General features: G+C 34.8%; 3 protein-coding genes across 7 annotated transcripts; all 3 read right to left on the bottom strand.

Annotated features, from left to right (window-relative positions):
* Window positions 1-1,398: 1,398 nt before the first annotated feature.
* LOC116128570 (mitogen-activated protein kinase kinase kinase ANP1-like) lies at window positions 1,399-6,632 on the bottom strand. 4 transcript variants are annotated; one of them, XM_031414310.1, is made up of 17 exons: window positions 6,285-6,632; window positions 5,913-5,954; window positions 5,662-5,727; window positions 5,460-5,570; window positions 5,304-5,384; window positions 5,101-5,178; window positions 4,932-5,014; window positions 4,391-4,472; window positions 4,211-4,311; window positions 4,065-4,104; window positions 3,862-3,921; window positions 3,719-3,768; window positions 3,415-3,622; window positions 3,084-3,320; window positions 2,646-2,983; window positions 2,487-2,554; window positions 1,399-1,914 (listed from the first exon to the last, which is right to left on the bottom strand). In XM_031414310.1, the coding sequence occupies exons 1-17, from the start codon at window positions 6,579-6,581 to the stop codon at window positions 1,811-1,813; spliced, it is 2,046 nt and encodes a 681-aa protein (XP_031270170.1). In that variant the 5' UTR covers window positions 6,582-6,632; the 3' UTR covers window positions 1,399-1,810. The 4 variants fall into 4 exon arrangements, with proteins under 4 accessions (XP_031270170.1, XP_031270167.1, XP_031270168.1 ...); XM_031414307.1 differs by having other exon boundaries at window positions 1,399-1,909; XM_031414308.1 differs by having other exon boundaries at window positions 1,399-1,909; window positions 3,451-3,622.
* Window positions 6,633-10,766: 4,134 nt separating this feature from the next.
* On the bottom strand, window positions 10,767-11,349 carry LOC116128447. Of its 2 annotated transcripts, none has more exons than XR_004127760.1 (2): window positions 11,004-11,349; window positions 10,767-10,868 (listed from the first exon to the last, which is right to left on the bottom strand). XR_004127760.1 is itself a non-coding variant. In XM_031414171.1 (2 exons), the coding sequence occupies exons 1-2, from the start codon at window positions 11,252-11,254 to the stop codon at window positions 10,769-10,771; spliced, it is 348 nt and encodes a 115-aa protein (XP_031270031.1). In that variant the 5' UTR covers window positions 11,255-11,349; the 3' UTR covers window positions 10,767-10,768. The 2 variants fall into 2 exon arrangements, 1 of the variants encoding a protein (XP_031270031.1); XM_031414171.1 differs by having other exon boundaries at window positions 10,767-10,865.
* Window positions 11,350-12,767: 1,418 nt separating this feature from the next.
* LOC116128584 (protein YIPF1 homolog) lies at window positions 12,768-16,158 on the bottom strand. The gene is made up of 6 exons (XM_031414329.1): window positions 16,020-16,158; window positions 15,887-15,926; window positions 15,213-15,293; window positions 14,747-14,951; window positions 13,813-14,080; window positions 12,768-13,261 (listed from the first exon to the last, which is right to left on the bottom strand). The coding sequence occupies exons 1-6, from the start codon at window positions 16,074-16,076 to the stop codon at window positions 13,055-13,057; spliced, it is 858 nt and encodes a 285-aa protein (XP_031270189.1). The 5' UTR covers window positions 16,077-16,158; the 3' UTR covers window positions 12,768-13,054.
* Window positions 16,159-16,412: the final 254 nt, after the last annotated feature.

Below are 16,412 nucleotides of genomic sequence, written 5' to 3'. Positions count from 1 at the left end.
GTCGAGTCGAGTCGAGCCTTATCGAGTCGAGCTCTAAACGAGCTTACCGAGTCGAGCCGAGCCGGCTCGGCTCGTTTACAGCCCTAAATACGGTCAACCTGCTCAGCTATTCCGGATGTTAAATGATTCTTTCTGGTTAATCTCCAGACTAACATGGTTGTTTTCTGATGTTAAACTTGTGCCGTATAGAGCAGGGCATGCATGTGGGTAAAAAGAAAAGTGGCATAAGATTTCATTGGCTTTCATGAGCCATATCAATTCATTATTCTACACTAATAATACAATTTTTGTTCTGTGACTGTGCACTAGATACAAACTTAAGAAATTATCTACCCCATCTCCTAAAAACACCCAAAAATGAAAACCCAACGAAAAAAAAAAAATCTTCAAACATTACTTTCTTCTTCTCTCCCCCTTTATGGAGATTTATATTGCAACGATAACATACAACTTTAGGCTGAACAATGAGGAATTGAATAAAATGCCTCAGATTTTCCGTTTTCAAGCGAAGCTGGCAAACCAATCACTGTAGTATTATTTCACCACTCTGAGCAAAACTGCATATCTTAAGATGAACTCATGACAGGAATATTCAAATTCCCCTGTGAGGGTCGGCATTGAAACATTCTGATATGCCCTCATTTTCCAGGAGATGCAAACCTTGTCCGATCTCTCTGCCGATTCAGAACTCGATCCTTTGGGGAAGATGTTTTTCCTCCCATGCCCGCTTGCCGCATCTTCTCTGCAAAGGAAGTTTTCACAGCCTTGCATCAAGGACTGATAAAAAACCTTAATGCTAGAGCTTAAATATTCATTTTGTCTAAAATTTCATGGCCATGCAAGGACAAAAATTTGACGTAAAGATTCATTAACATATATGTGGACAATTCTGCTTCAGTCTTTGAAGTTTTTAGCGCTTTAATCAAANGGAACTAAGATTGATTTGGTTTTTGAGTGTATCGTGTTAAAAGAATTCGCACTTTGGGGGGAAACTGTCATTTTTTTAAACTTTTTTTTACTAGAAAATATCAGTTTAATACCTAATCGTTTAAAAAATCACCAAAGCACCCTGTGTAAGTGTACAGTGCTTACTCGAGTCAGACCAGGCTCGCGAGCTCACGAGCCGAGCTTCACTGTGTTCAAACTCGACTCAGTTAACAAACCGAGTTCAAGTCGAGTCGAGTCGAGCCTTATCGAGTCGAGCTCTAAACGAGCTTACCGAGTCGAGCCGAGCCGGCTCGGCTCGTTTACAGCCCTAAATACGGTCAACCTGCTCAGCTATTCCGGATGTTAAATGATTCTTTCTGGTTAATCTCCAGATTAACATGGTTGTCTTCTGATGTTGAACTTGTGCCGTATCGAGCAGGGCATGCATGTGGGTAAAAAGAAAAGTGGCATAAGATTTCATTGGCTTTCATGAGCCATATCAATTCATTATTCTACACTAATAATACAATTTTTGTTCTGTGACTGTGCACTAGATACAAACTTAAGAAAGTACCTACCCCATCTCCTAAAAACACCCAAAAATGAAAACCCAACGAAAAAAAAAAAATCTTCAAACATTACTTTCTTCTTCTCTCCCCCTTTATGGAGATTTATATTGCAACGATAACATACAACTTTAGGCTGAACAATGAGGAATTGAATAAAATGCCTCAGATTTTCCGTTTTCAAGCGAAGCTGGCAAACCAATCACTGTAGTATTATTTCACCACTCTGAGCAAAACTGCATATCTTAAGATGAACTCATGACAGGAATATTCAAATTCCCCTGTGAGGGTCGGCATTGAAACATTCTGATATGCCCTCATTTTCCAGGAGATGCAAACCTTGTCCGATCTCTCTGCCGATTCAGAACTCGATCCTTTGGGGAAGATGTTTTTCCTCCCATGCCCGCTTGCCGCATCTTCTCTGCAAAGGAAGTTTTCACAGCCTTGCATCAAGGACTGATAAAAAACCTTAATGCTAGAGGTTAAATATCCATTTCGTCTAAAATTTCATGGCTATGCAAGTACAAAAATTTGACATAAAGATTCATTAACATATATATGGACAATTCTGCTTCAGTCTTTGAAGTTTTTAGCGCTTTAATCAAACATTAATTGCTCTGTCATGTTTGTCCAGAGCTTTAGTAAAACATTAACATCATATTCAGCAATGCCTTGATACACAAATTCATTTATGTCATAACTACTTTATTCAAATATATGATACTTCATTTAGCTAAGCAAAAATTCATGTATGTGTTATAAACCAAGCAGAAAGCCATGACCTAAGGTCCTCCAGCTGAAACCTATGACAAAATTTAGCAAGGTTGTGCCTGGAATACAGATGGTTTTCCAGACATAAAGGGGAGCTTTCTAGAATGATACAGTGAATCAGATAATCACCACAGTGAGAAAAACAAGTGCTATGAGAAAATATAAAGATGCTTTTATTTTTTAATGGAAAAATAAAAACTGAGGATAAGCAATAATATCTACCTCGCGTCCTCTCAAGCTCTTGGTCAAGCTCTTCTTTCCACTTCCTTTGTATCTCAGAAAAGATCATACTGCAAATGGAAGAATATTCTATTTCAGATTACTCAATGACAGGCAAAGGAACAATACACACCAAAAAAAACACTCATCTAACGTACTAACCTTGGGCTGCATGACTCTGGCTGACCGTCAACCATAAGTCCTTTCCTATCATTACACTGAGGGGAAGAATTCTCTTGTGAAGCTTGATCGCTTGTATTTGCAACATTCGGTACACGCTTGCCATTACTCCCTGGGCTTCCAGTGTTAACAGCATCAACTGCTATAGATGGGCTCCCAAGAGGTACCCGACTTGGAGACCTGCTTTTAGGAGGTAATTTCAAGTAATTTGGAGAGGTTTCATCACTCATCCTCTCAACAAAACTTGGAGAGCAACATGCATTCAAACTGTTGTAGAACTCTTCGTATAAAGGAGTTTGCAGTTTCTTTAGTTCCAAAGCCTGAGGCATTAATTTTCCAGTGAAATCAGTGTACTAGGGAATCAATTTTAAAACAACGTTACCTCACAAAGGCTGATTTAAAAGCTAATCAAAATATTACCTTCGCACCCAGAAAGGCTTTGATTTTTGATTCTGTAAGTTCATCATCATCCTCAGAAAACGAAGGCCCACAAGGAAATGATAAGTCATTGACCCCCTCACCAAGAGCACTTAAGTGGCCAGCAGGCATATGAACTGATTGATCATTGTTTGGTTTCAGTCCTCTTTTTCCTGGTTCAGGACTTCCACCATATTTGCTCCTCCAATCATCAGAGGGCTCACTCATGGGATTAAAACTCTAATTTAAATAAAACAACATTAGTAATTATTAAAGCTCTTGGCTTATAAAATGATAGGCAAAGCTGTGAAAGAACATGAAGGCAGTTGCTCACCTTATTAAAGTCATCAGGTGACAAGACAGAACTAACCTTTTCATCACCAGGCATAAAATCATCTTTATCTAGTTGACACATATCATCATCACCATTGCTCGTCATCCTTACATGCTTAACTCCAGCAGGTTTCTCCACAATTACAGTTGAGCAGCTCAGACTGCCCAAATTACATAAGTCTAATGAGCCAGGGGATGTCATTGTTTGACTGCCAACAATATCAATGCTATATCAAAAACTTCCACAAGCAACACAAGGACAATTTATCATCATCCCAAAAGATACCAGAGCAGAATAAACTTACAAGTTTTCCAGATTTGTGGCATGTGATGGAGAAGCAATTTCAGAATTTTCCTAACAATACCAAAATTCATCTTGTTAAACAGATGGATTTGAAGGAAATAAATGAAACTAAATACTATCATAATCTAATTTGAATATACTAACCATGACTGAAGCATGTAAAAGAGGATGAGATTCTCCACATTCCCCAGTGACAAATGGATGCTGCATGAAATTGGAAAATAAGGACTATTAAACCATTATAACATCTAATCAATAGTGGTCCATCTCTTTTTCATTTTTCTCTCAATCAACAACCTACTGCAGCCTTACAATGTTCCTGGTAAAAGACAATAAAAAAGAATTACCTTGAGCAATTCAGATGCTGTTGGTCTCGTATTTGGTTCCCTGCGACACAAAGGAGAAATTTAACGCAACATTATAATTTTGACTAAGCTAATCTTGAACTATTATTAGAGGCATGAGAAGAAAAAGACAATATTAAGTAACATACTTTTGTAAACATTTCAGCAAAAAATCTTTTGCCTCAACAGAAAGGTGCTCTGGAATTGGTGGATGAGACTTTGTTGTCCCTATATAGAAGAGAGCAGCAACCTAAGGAAACATGTTGTCAGTCCAACATAAGAAAGAACAAAAAATAAAGCTAAAGGTTGAAAGCAGATGGAAAAAGTACCTCTTGGTACTGCTGGCTCCAAGGAGGCTTTCCAGTGGCCATTTCAATTACCGTACACCCAACACTCCATATATCAGCAGAACTGGGGAATCATACCCATTAAATATAAGAAAAGTTGGTACATTACATTATTAATGGAAATAAGTTTCAAACATGTAACTTAATCATCTGTATAAGTTTCCTGCAGAGGCAACAAGCAAGACTAAAGATCATGTTGAGTGCAAGCATGGCTATGCAAGAGCCATGCAAACGTTTAGAAAAGGAATTGGTCCTATGATGGTATGTCTAGACTTGGATATAACTGTTATTACTTTTCCCTTTGATTCATTTCATTTTTCTAGAAGAACATTCTTCCTGTTAATATTATTGTTTACATTCACTTTCTATCAGATCAGAAACATATGCGTTAAAAATAATTTATAAAAACAAGCCAAAAAGATTGTAAATGATCATGCCCAGAAAAATATTCTCCTTAGCTAGTTCAGCATATCTAGTGTGCATGTAATGATGCAGACAATAAGAGGAAACTCTCTGTCCTTACCAGGCATGTCCAGTCTGCAGAATGACTTCTGGAGCCATCCAATAAGGAGTCCCCTTCATAGACTTGGCCCCTGATACAGTTGCCTATTGTAACAAGCATTTCATAAGATGGAATATATTTTACAAAGTAATACAATACATAACACAAAGTGGAGCAAGTAGTACATTACCAGCTCCACCACCTGTTTGGATGCACCAAAATCTGCAAGTTTAATGCATCCCTTATTATCTACAAGGATATTTGCCCCCTGAAATTGTACAATGAAAATAAGAAATAAAATAAAATAAAAGGTGTCTGTCACTTTAAGGAAAAGATTGAGAGAGATATCATAGCTCTTTCTAATCATGCTATTGACTGGAAAAGAAAAGGCACCTTAATGTCCCTATGCATAATTCCATTCTTGTGTAAATACTCCAACCCCAGCAACAATTGCTTCGTGTATGTTCTTATAACCTGCTTACATATTGATACATAAGAATGGTGTTCAAAACACCAAGAATTTGCAAGGTCAGTTGGGAAAAGACTTACAGCCTCTGGAAAGGAGCCAAACTTCCCCAAAAGTGATGATATTGATCCACCCGGAACAAATTCCAACAAAATATTTAATGATTCCTCCTCCCTCGCCGTACCCAAATATCTCTGGCAGATAAAAACCGACAAAATGAGTTTGAAAAGGTGATAGCCTTTTGCAAATTCAATTGGAACACAGAAGATCATTCTCAATACTCACGACAATGTTCGGATGAGAAAGATCTTTGAGAAGCTTGACTTCTTCCTCAAGTTCCTTGATATGAGCCTACTCAAAGCAATAACAAATAAACCAGGCCAACTTAGGTATATATAAAAATTCAACAATCGAATGTCAAAATGAGTCACTAGCAACTGTCTTCAGCTGACGCACTCTCTGCAATGGTTGTTGGCTTATTTTGATAAGTGATCAACAAAAACATACTTATTCGTAATCGAAATTAGTAATCAAACCTGTGTTTTTTCCTTTGAAGCACTGTTCTCCGCTATTAAAACCTGTGAAAGACAATTAAACACAAACTCATTCACAAAATAATCAAAAACTCAGAAAATAAAATTCAAAACGGATCCTTAGAACATGTGATTAACTAAACCACCCAAAAAAATTTCATACTCAAAATATAATTGAGTACAAAATCACACTCACATTCCTTAATTAACTCAATTCCAGAAAACGATCAATTAAAAAATGGGCAAAAATCAAACTAGAAAAACCAAAATGCTAACAAAAAATGAACTTTTTAAAACTCAATTATAACAAGGCTCAAGAAACACAACAACCAGTAAAGAAAGGGTGAAAAGTAAGTCGAAAAAGATAAGAAGAACCTGTTTGACAGCCAAAAGCTCTCCAGAATCAAGATTCATGCCCATGTAGACTCTGCCGAAAGCACCACAACCAATCAACTCGCCTTTGCGCCATCGGATGGGAGGGGACATTTTCAAAGGAGGAGAAGAAGGAGATAGAGAGGAAATGGATTTGGAGAAGAAAGTGGATTTGCGAATGCAGGAATTGATCTTGTTCACTAGGGTTGGAGGAGTGTTAAGGTCGGGATTATTGGTTTCTGAGGTCGTACGAAACACCAGCGATCGACGAACTGATCCGAAGAGATCTTGCATTTGCATTTGAAGCGGGGAATGAAGGAAGGAAGGAAGAGAGAGTGATGGGTCTGGGACTTTGGGTTACTGTTAAGGTTTCATTTGGTCGGCAAAAGAGTGGGGAAAATTGGAGAGAGAGGAGGGAAAAGGTAACCGGTGATTCTTTTTTAAAAAATATAAATTAAATTAAAATATGAAAATGAACCTCTGGTGTCAAATGTAATGTTTAATGAATGATGGGGATCAAAGTGAAATTTATTTAGGAGATTGCATTTGAGGGGAACAAAAACAAAGTTTAACAAATGAGGGGGCCAAAAAAAGTTTAAAGGGTCAATTTGTTATTTTTATTTATGAATTCTTAAAATTTTGTAAGGTTTGGGGCATCCACCTTCCTATGTAATCACTAATCGGCATAGAGAAATCTAAGGGTGCGTTTGTTTTATTATTCCCAAAATACATGTTTGTTTAATTATTTTGAAAATACTATTCTATTTTTTAATTACTTTTAGACTCCTTAAGTTTATTAATTTAATAAACACCCCTGGAAAAAAAGTTTAAAAATTAACAAAAACGCCCCCACCCCCCATAGTTGCCAGATTCTGACAACCACCGTCGGCGATTGCCAGAATCTATCACAACGACTTAAAAACGACCGGAATTGGCCAGTAATTCACCGATCTAGCCTTTTCTAGTAAGATCCACAATGGACCTGGCCAGAAAAAGTCAGATCTGACGGCCAAAGAAATAGTTGTCGTTGACCGATAACGACGGCCATATTTTTGGCCATCGCTGATGGCCAAATCTGGCCTTTTACGACCGTCAACGACCAAATCTAGCCGTAGATCTAGTCTTTTTCGGCCAGATTCATGGTGGATCTGGCTGGAAAAGGCCATATTGATGCACGAACGGTCTGCATCGTAACGCCATTTTCCGGCCAGAATCTGGCACTGTCGGTGGGTGGGGGTGTTTTTGTCATTTTACAAAAAATTTATATATTAGAATGTTTAGTTAGCAAAGCTAAGGGGTTTTTTTGTTAATTTTTAAATTTTACCTCGTAATACTCACCCTATTCAACTACCCAATATTATCCCCAAAATCCTATCCAAAATAACAAAATAAACACACCCTAGAATATCACTGAGATACCATGCTATCACAAACCAATATATCATGTTACTTATAAATTTCTTTTCGTCAATCTGTGCAACTATACAATATTTATTATGGCTACATTTGGTACACTTTTTTTATTTGGATTTATAAAATCCTATTTTGAATACATTTTAGAATATGATTCTAAAAATTTGTTTGGTACATTATTGGAAAATATTTTCTGAAAATATTTATATTACTTTTTAACTCTTACATTTGTTAATTTAGCTAAACACCCCCCCACAATAAACGTTTATAAATTAAAAAAACACCCCAATCGACCTAATCGACTTCCGACAACCAGCCACCATTGCTAGACAGTGGATGTTAGTCATCTGAAATAGCACACGATCGGTTGGATCTGGCCGGTCATGCACCAATCTTACATTTTTTGACCAGATCCACAGTGTATATGGTCAGAAAAGGCCAAATCTATTGCCAAAATTAGGCCATCAACGACAGCCAAGATATAGTTGTCGTCAACGGCTAGATCTCTAACTGTAGATCTGGTTGTTTTTGACCAAATCACTGTGGATCTAACTGAAAAAGGCAAGATCAGCGCATGACTGGTTAGATCCAACCAATCATGCATCGTTTCGGTGCCAGCAATGGCAATGGCGGCATTGGCTTCCAGCGGGTGATAATGGCTTTGGTGGGTGGGGTGTTTTTGTTAATTTATAAACTTTTATTGTGAAAGGTAATTGTTAAATATTTTGAGTTGAATAGAATATGATTGGATTTTAAATTGAATAGTTAATATTAAAACAAACGCATTATTCACTAGATTGGATAGGATAGTAGAATAGAATAGAATAGAATATGAAAAATGTACCAAACCCAGTCATATAAGTTTTGTGATACTATTGACTTGATAGTTAATATTCTCATCATTGAAAATGTTGTACTTTTAAACACAAAATTGCTTCAAGAATCGCGAACATTGCATTTTGAAATACGATTCTCAATACAAAATAATTTTCCGGTATAAGGTTTTTGTACGCTCATCGACATCTTATTGTGTCGATAAATGAACGAAACTCCGACCATAATTGGTGGCATCAAAAATTGCATCGAGGGAGAGCAATTAACACTTTTTTTTTTTTTTTTTACTTTTTAGTAACTTATGATACTCTATCTAAATACTGTACATAGAGAGAAAGACTTAATCCACCTTGACCTTTTGGACCAAAAGGTCAAGGAATCACGACCTTTCAAACACTAAAAAATACCCTTCTCAAACTAACAAATGTCAATCAAAGTCTAACTTTGTAACAATATTTTTCCACCCAGAAATAAGTGAATTACCTGTTTTACCCTTACACGGGTTAACGTCTATTAGAATCAGAAAAATCTATCCTAATATTTTAAACTGTAGGATATAGACCATACTAGACCCGAACCCTAGTGGCATAATGTAATTATCTTAATAAACACATATATTATATAATAATATGCAATAGTAAAATAATAATACTAGAAACATAATATGCTCCTAAATTGAAATGTAAACAATAGGAAGCAAAACCGCGTAATTGAACATGAGCCCATGGGTCCAAATGTTCCAATTTCAAGGTCCAAGTGGAGCACCACTTTTAATTAAATATTTCTTCTTTAGTCGATTTGTTTATAAGTCATTCTATCGTACAGGAGTAGTTACATAATTACAATGAGAGAACAATTTTTTTTTTCTTTTTTTTTCTGATGATACATCGTATATATATTTATTTTGCGTTTATTTACCTATTCGTATTTACGATGAATAAGTTTTGAAATAAATACCCATATAATATAATTTTATTGGATTGTCTAAGGATAATGTGATACGTCAAAATGACATAAGCATGACTTGTCCATTAGTCATTACTTAAATGTAGAGATGACAATGGGTCGTGTCTAAAAATTCAAGGTTCATCGTGCCGTGCTAAAGCCCACAAAAATTTATGCTTTATCGTGTTATGCCGAAATTTGAAGGCACAAGGCACGACCCGTTATATATTGTGTCATGCCTTGGGCCATGTCGTGGGCTATGTCATGGACCAATCCACGTACTTTGTAAAAATATTTAATTTTAATATCTATAAAATATGGTAATTTTGATTATTATAAAAATATTTTATATGTTATATTCAGTGACATTTTGTATTTATATTAATTAAAAATATATATAATCACTATAAAATATAATAAAATAATGAGATATTGAAATATTAATTAAATTTCAATACTTTTTATTACTTATAAGTTATAATTATAAATTACAAATACAAACTTAAAAATTAGAATTAAGAATTTTTATACATCTTTATTTTCATTAATTTCTAAATTCTTATAATTTGATTTTTTTTTCAATTTTTATTTTTTTCATGTCATGTCGTGTCGGCTCATGCGCCTTTTTTAAGGCCCACGAAACGGCTCGCATATTTTCATGCTGTGCTTTTTTCGTGCTATGTCGTGCCATGTCTTGGGCCGGCACGGCCTACCGTTGGCTTGGCTCAAATATGTCTTTTTAATATTAGTTTATTAGTAAAAACTTGTCTAATAATTTTGCTTGAAATTCTGCTATATACTTTCTTTTTTGAAAAAAAAAAAATACATTCGCGAAGAAATTATCACTTTAATAATTATTATTTGTATGCTATTAATTGATATGATAATATTATCGAATAAATTATCAGAATAATAATACCTTTCTCAACATGAAATGTGATTATGATTGTGGGAACGTTCACTGAAACCACATACAAATGAACAATAATAGAAAACCGGTTAGATTAAATCTAAAGCAGAAGTTAAGATCTATACAGTCAAATAATTGATAAATTAATAATAAGCCTTTTGAGGAAGAATAATTAAATAATTTTAATAAATCAATTATTAATATAACATGTGCGGGTCCCTATATATAAGATATGTCCCATAATATTTTGTAGTCAACAAGGGACACCATTTTTATAGATAAAATTAAATAATATAATAATAATAATAGGGTATAAAAAGAGATGAAATACAAATGCATTAAGAAAATAATAATAATAAGACTCATGTTATTGTATTTTTTTCCATTAATATAATGAACTCTCATATATAAACCAAGATTCACTTCTTGAAATCTTGATGTATATGATGAACTTGAATCGTCTAACATTGATCATGATCTTCCTGCTAATAAATATAAAATATTACATATGTAAAAAGCTCTGAATCCATGGAGTGATCGATCAACAGTTTACATATATATATATATATATATGTTTGGTGTTTCTGTATTTACAAGTAAAACTCTTCAACAAAACCTACCTGTTGTGCAGAGGATCGGGGCAAGAGGGCACTTCTCGATTGATGGTAGCAACAAAACTTGAATCATCGTCATCTACAGTATTGTTTTTACTTGAAGAAGAAGTACTTTTGTCCCAAATCTGAGGCTTATTCTTCTGTGTGTCTGCAGCTTGTAGATATCTCCCTGCCAGGGCTTCATGTCCCAGAAATGACATGCTTAATAAGAAGAGCAGAAGAAGAGTGAACTGAACTTGATTCCTTGACCTCAACATGGCTTCTTTGGTACTCTAGGAAACACTTTCAAGAACCACTTTTAAGAAGCACTTCTATTGAAAAGGATGAGAAAAGAAGAGAGAGAGAGAGAGAGAGAGAGAGAGCTTGGACTTGTTGTGTAAGACTGTAAGTTAGTGGTGAATTTAAAGAGAAAGACAGAAAAACGTTAGTCAAACCTATGTTATTGGATATTATAAAGTTTTTATTTTATAGATTTCAAAGAGTTTGAAGATTAAATATGAAATGTGTTACATCATTCACACTCAAAATTACCAAAATACCCCTAAGGTTTTGAAAATAACAGAAATCGCTTAACGGTTAAGTTTTAGCTATTAAGAGGGCAATTTGATGGTAGTAAATTTTAATGGTAGGGAAATTTTTGTTATTTCAAAAACCTTGGGGGGTTTTGTAATTACATCTTACCTTAGGGGGTCTATGTTAACCCAATATTTTAATAATAAAATGAACCAAACCAAACCCAACTGAGGAAATTGTCTAAAAAAGGGGCCTCAAAATCAGGATCTTACGTATGAGTATTTGACCCTTCTATTGGGTTGTTTTCACTTTCTTCAAATTTCCTCATCTAAAAGTCTAAAATGGTGAGAATGTCCATGCTGGTTAATGCTGTTTTCTAGGGCTTGTTTTATATTTGTTTATGACAATTTGATTTGTTAATTGTGTTTTGTGTTTCACAAACTAAGGGTGCTTTGCCTTTAGAAGAAAGAACATAGGTTTGGTGGGAAAAGGCATCTTTAGAGTTTGTTTTGTTGGGTTTAGGTTTAAATTAATATTTGTTTACTATGCCTTTGTTTCTTCTCTTGGACTGGCTCTGAGTCTGACATTGCATTTCTTTTTTTTTTTAATAATTTTTTCTATGATCTGGTTTCGTCTTACTTGATCACACATCTATCTATACATAATTTCCTATTCTATTCTACCCCATTAATGTTTACAAACTTATCATTCGGATGACATCAGACGACAACTTTCGCACTTTTGATCAACTCTCAGAATTTCAAAATTGTATCATGGATACCCTTATGCCCTAACTTCGTTACATTATCATTTGTAATAGACAAGTAAAGTGGTCACTTTGATCTTATAAAACATTGTTGAGATAAAATAATAACTTTGGTCCTATAAGAAAGTGATATGCAAAAGGGTATCTATGATAAAAGTTTTTAAACTTTGAGGGTCCATTTAATAATGCAAAAAGGCATCCATGATTCAATTGTCAACCAAACCATTAATTTGGAAAACTTAAAAAGTCTCCCATGAAAAATAGCAAACCAAGATCCTATTTTAATCTTCCAAAATGTGATAATTATGTTTGAAATGTATAAGTATGATTTTGGAAATTAAAGGCCCCAATAAGAGACTAAATGCCCACATGTTTGACTTTAGAACAAACCTTATGTAACACGATTTTTCAAGTCCATTTGCAATTATTCTATATATGCTCTTCAGACGTCTCTATTTCGAGAATTATTGACCTAAAACTTACAATCAAAATAATAATCAAACTGAAAATGACATCTTATCGACGATGTACACTCAACTGACTTGCAACGAGAATGGAAAGAAGCAAAGAAAATCTTACGCTCAAATTTATATTCCGGAAATGAATGAATACACAAGGATTTAATTGGGGTATAATGTTGGGTTAAAGCCTGAGACCTTGGAAGCTGAAGGACCAGAAACTTTTTCTTTATGATGTATAACCCGTTCATGCCTCCGTATTGAAAGAACAGTTTACTCTTATGCTGTGAAGTGAAGAAATATTGTGAGTGCTCATATCTCTATACTGTGACGGTGAACAAATACAGCTTTAAGGCGACAGACAGAGCCAATTGCAACAGGAAGATCCCCGCTACTATCAAGAACCACCTTTCTCCCGCAGACTTAATGTGGGCTCGGAGATTAAGTGCCACAAAAGTTGCCGACATGAACCCAGCCACACCGGCAACTACCCATCTGAAAATCTCCAAGGGCACAACTGAGAGACACTGCAACCACAAAAAAGAAAAAAGAAAAAAGAAAAAAAGATTAAGCTTTAGCAGTTGGAGCCTGTTTCCAGAGTTCATCAAGTGCTTGGTATATTACATTTTTCAGATGGGAATTGTCATATAACTTTTATATTCAAAGATTGATATTGAATGGCCAGTCAAGAAATCCCTTCTAGTCATTCACACCTTACATTTTTCAGATGGGACTCATACAACGCAAAACACTGAACTTGTAACCATAGAGGTCGGGCTCACTTTATTCTGATTTAACATTTTCTTTTGTTTACCTTGAATATAACACAATTAAACCATGCAATATCACCACCAATATCAATTCGTTAAATACATTGTCTAGATTATATTAATACACATATGGGAATTTTGACCTTAGAGCTTAATATTGTTTCCTCTAGCTTTTGGAAAACATGAAATATGCTCAGCAGAAATTCTTTGAAGTCAGGGAAGGACTTTAAAATAAAAGAAAACAGAAGGAAAGGACTGAAATAGCTATAAATGATTCAAAGGCAATATTTGAAAAATAAAGAACTCACCAGTGCAGGAATAAAGACAAATAGTGAATAGCCATAAAGACAAAACAGCGGAACAAGGCCTGATGGTGCTGAGAAGTATTTAAGGATAACATATAGCCCAAGAGGAACAATGGTGACATAGCCATAGAACAAGCCAGCAGACCAAGTCACTAGGTTTATGTCATACTCCCATTCTTTATTCTTCAGCTTGTGTGCTATGTACGTCACGAAAGTGCCAATAGAAGCTGCTACAAATATGAGGGTGGTGCAAATCCAGAATGGTCCATACCTGCACAGCATATGAGCTGAAGATCACAAACTATTTTACTCATGAAGGAGAGAATGAAGAAGATAAATGAGCCAAATAATTTTTTTTCACACAATATGCTAGAAATATATGTAGCTTGCTAATACAAATGTAACAACTGAAATTAGACCAGTGTTGATAAATGCTTGGCATAACACTGACAAAGGGTAAAATAAACTGTATGGCAGTTAATAAAATTAGCACAAGCAAAGATAGACTAGTAGTCTTAGTGGTTCCCAGTTATAAGCTGTAACTATGTGGAAGATCCTCATAATTTCCAAACTTACATCAGGTAATAAATTAGCCTGTATCTTGCTTACAATCTAAAAAAATTGGTAGATGCTTAATTTCTTTCAGATCTACTCTTCTATGTCAGAATCAATGAATATCACCTAAGAGACCTTATATACCCATCAGGTAAGCATTGTAGTTCACTCTAAACAACCCAGCTAAAACAGATTTGCCAGCACAGTGCCAAGTTATTCCATTTTTGTTCTTTCTGCTCCAACAGTCTGTGGTATGCTCATGGCAAAATCTATAAGAATATCATGATTAAAAGTTTTCCACTAAGACGGTATTTGTATTCAACACATAATATTTTAGTAAAATAAATCCATTAAACAAATGACTAACAGGAAGACAACTTACAAGTCAGGGTTACTAGCTGTTTTTTCATTAAAGCTATCTCTGAAGGGAAAAAGTGAGTCCTTAATCCTGTCTAAAACATCTGCAGTGTCAATATCAAAGTATGGCTTGTAAGTAGCAAGTGAGAACGGCCGTAACCAACCACTAGGCTGGGATTCATCAGAGCCAGAGCTAGAACCAGCACCAGAACCAGATTTTGAAAATGTATCTGCATCAATTTGAAACTATTAGACACAAAAGGATAACAGATGTAATTCAATGAAAATTCAATCAGATTGATAAACATTAACATAAGTTGGGATCCATCAATACTTCCCTGGTAAAACTCAACCATCTAAGTTCATTAATTTCATGTCTACTCAAATATTTAAATAAAAATAGATCTCAGATCTGATAATATAACTCTTACCAATATCAATAACTAACATATCTAAATATTTAATCATAAAAAACTCAAAGCTGGCAATACCATCAGCATCACGAGGAGGACCAGCAGCAATGGAAATCTTTCCCTGTGCTTCAGAAGGTGGAAATGTCTGTAGATTTGACTCTGCAATGATAATTCACCAATTCAATACTCAAATACATATCATTAACAACAATGACAATAATGGAAAAACATGAACCTTAGGCCAAATCATGTATCAAGCTCAAATGAAGTCTTATATTCAGAAAGCAACCAAACACAAACCTATCAAACTACAAAAAGGTCAAAAAATTGCTTCAAAAAAATATGTCGAACTATCTCTCAGCTAAGCCTAACACAATAAGTCCATTCTCAATTCTCAAGATTCAAAATTCTTTAATCCCAATTGCTCATTTTTTTGCTACACTATCTAAGCAACCAAACAAAAACCTACAATTCCCATCAACAGAAACAAATTGCTGAGAAATTGAACAAGAACCTCAAATTCTCACGTTCAGCTCAGCCTGCAACAACAAATCAACCTACACAATTCTTCACAGACAGTTTCTCAACATCCAAGCATCCTATACTTTCAATGAACAAAGTTCTCATGATTCAATCTACTATACGAAATCAAACCACTCGATTCTCAATTCTAATCACGTTTCTTGACAGACATTTGATCTACAAAGACAAACACATAAGATGAAAATTTAATTCAAAAATGAATTAATTACCTGAAAATTTGACGGTGACGTGGCCCTGATCTGGAACCGCCTGCGAAATTAAACCAAAGCACGTAGTGAGATCTGCTAAGTTTATATAAAAAAGATAAAAATAAACAGAGATGTGAATATTGTGAATACTTACCGGAACGGATCCAGAGAGTTTCGGATTATCAATGCTTGTGTATCCTCCGGACATCATCTTCTCAGTCCTTTTATTTTCTTCTTCTTTTTCGTTAAATTGTTTCTCTTCTCTGCTTCAGCTGATCTCTCTCTGTCTTTTTGTCTCCAGTAGAACGCGCTTGGCTTTATGTACTTTGTGAGTTATCTTTTTTTTTTTTTTTTTGGTTAAATTTTAAATTTTTATTTAAATTTTATTAATTCAAGAGATTTATATTTTATTTTAATGTTAATTAGTATGAATACTAAGTAAAGTATTTATTAGATATAATAATGTAACACATTTAATTAAAATCTGAAAAAATACTATTTTAATGGGACCCTATCACACCACGAGGTGCTACGAGTCGGGTTGTTT

Source organism: Pistacia vera, unplaced genomic scaffold (assembly GCF_008641045.1).
Source record: "Pistacia vera cultivar Batoury unplaced genomic scaffold, PisVer_v2 Contig200, whole genome shotgun sequence".
NCBI classification, from domain to species: Eukaryota; Viridiplantae; Streptophyta; class Magnoliopsida; order Sapindales; family Anacardiaceae; genus Pistacia; species Pistacia vera.
The sequence above is the reverse complement of the archived record's forward strand: the minus strand, read 5'-3'. Positions and strand labels throughout refer to the sequence as shown.

Coding starts and splice junctions, on each gene's coding strand:
- LOC116128584 (XM_031414329.1), bottom strand. CDS start 16,076: ATGATGTCCGGAGGATACACAAGCATTGATAATCCGAAACTCTCTGGA. Junction 14,081..14,746: donor ACAGCTAGTAACCCTGACTT/GTAAGTTGTCTT, acceptor TATGCTGTGCAG/GTATGGACCATTCTGGATTT. Junction 13,262..13,812: donor TTGTCTTTATTCCTGCACTG/GTGAGTTCTTTA, acceptor TTGTGGTTGCAG/TGTCTCTCAGTTGTGCCCTT.
- LOC116128447 (XM_031414171.1), bottom strand. CDS start 11,254: ATGTTGAGGTCAAGGAATCAAGTTCAGTTCACTCTTCTTCTGCTCTTC. Junction 10,866..11,003: donor CCCGATCCTCTGCACAACAG/GTAGGTTTTGTT, acceptor ATTTATTAGCAG/GAAGATCATGATCAATGTTA.
- LOC116128570 (XM_031414307.1), bottom strand. CDS start 6,581: ATGCAAATGCAAGATCTCTTCGGATCAGTTCGTCGATCGCTGGTGTTT. Junction 4,473..4,931: donor CTGCAGACTGGACATGCCTG/GTAAGGACAGAG, acceptor ATGATTCCCCAG/TTCTGCTGATATATGGAGTG. Junction 3,922..4,064: donor CAGCATCTGAATTGCTCAAG/GTAATTCTTTTT, acceptor AATTTCATGCAG/CATCCATTTGTCACTGGGGA.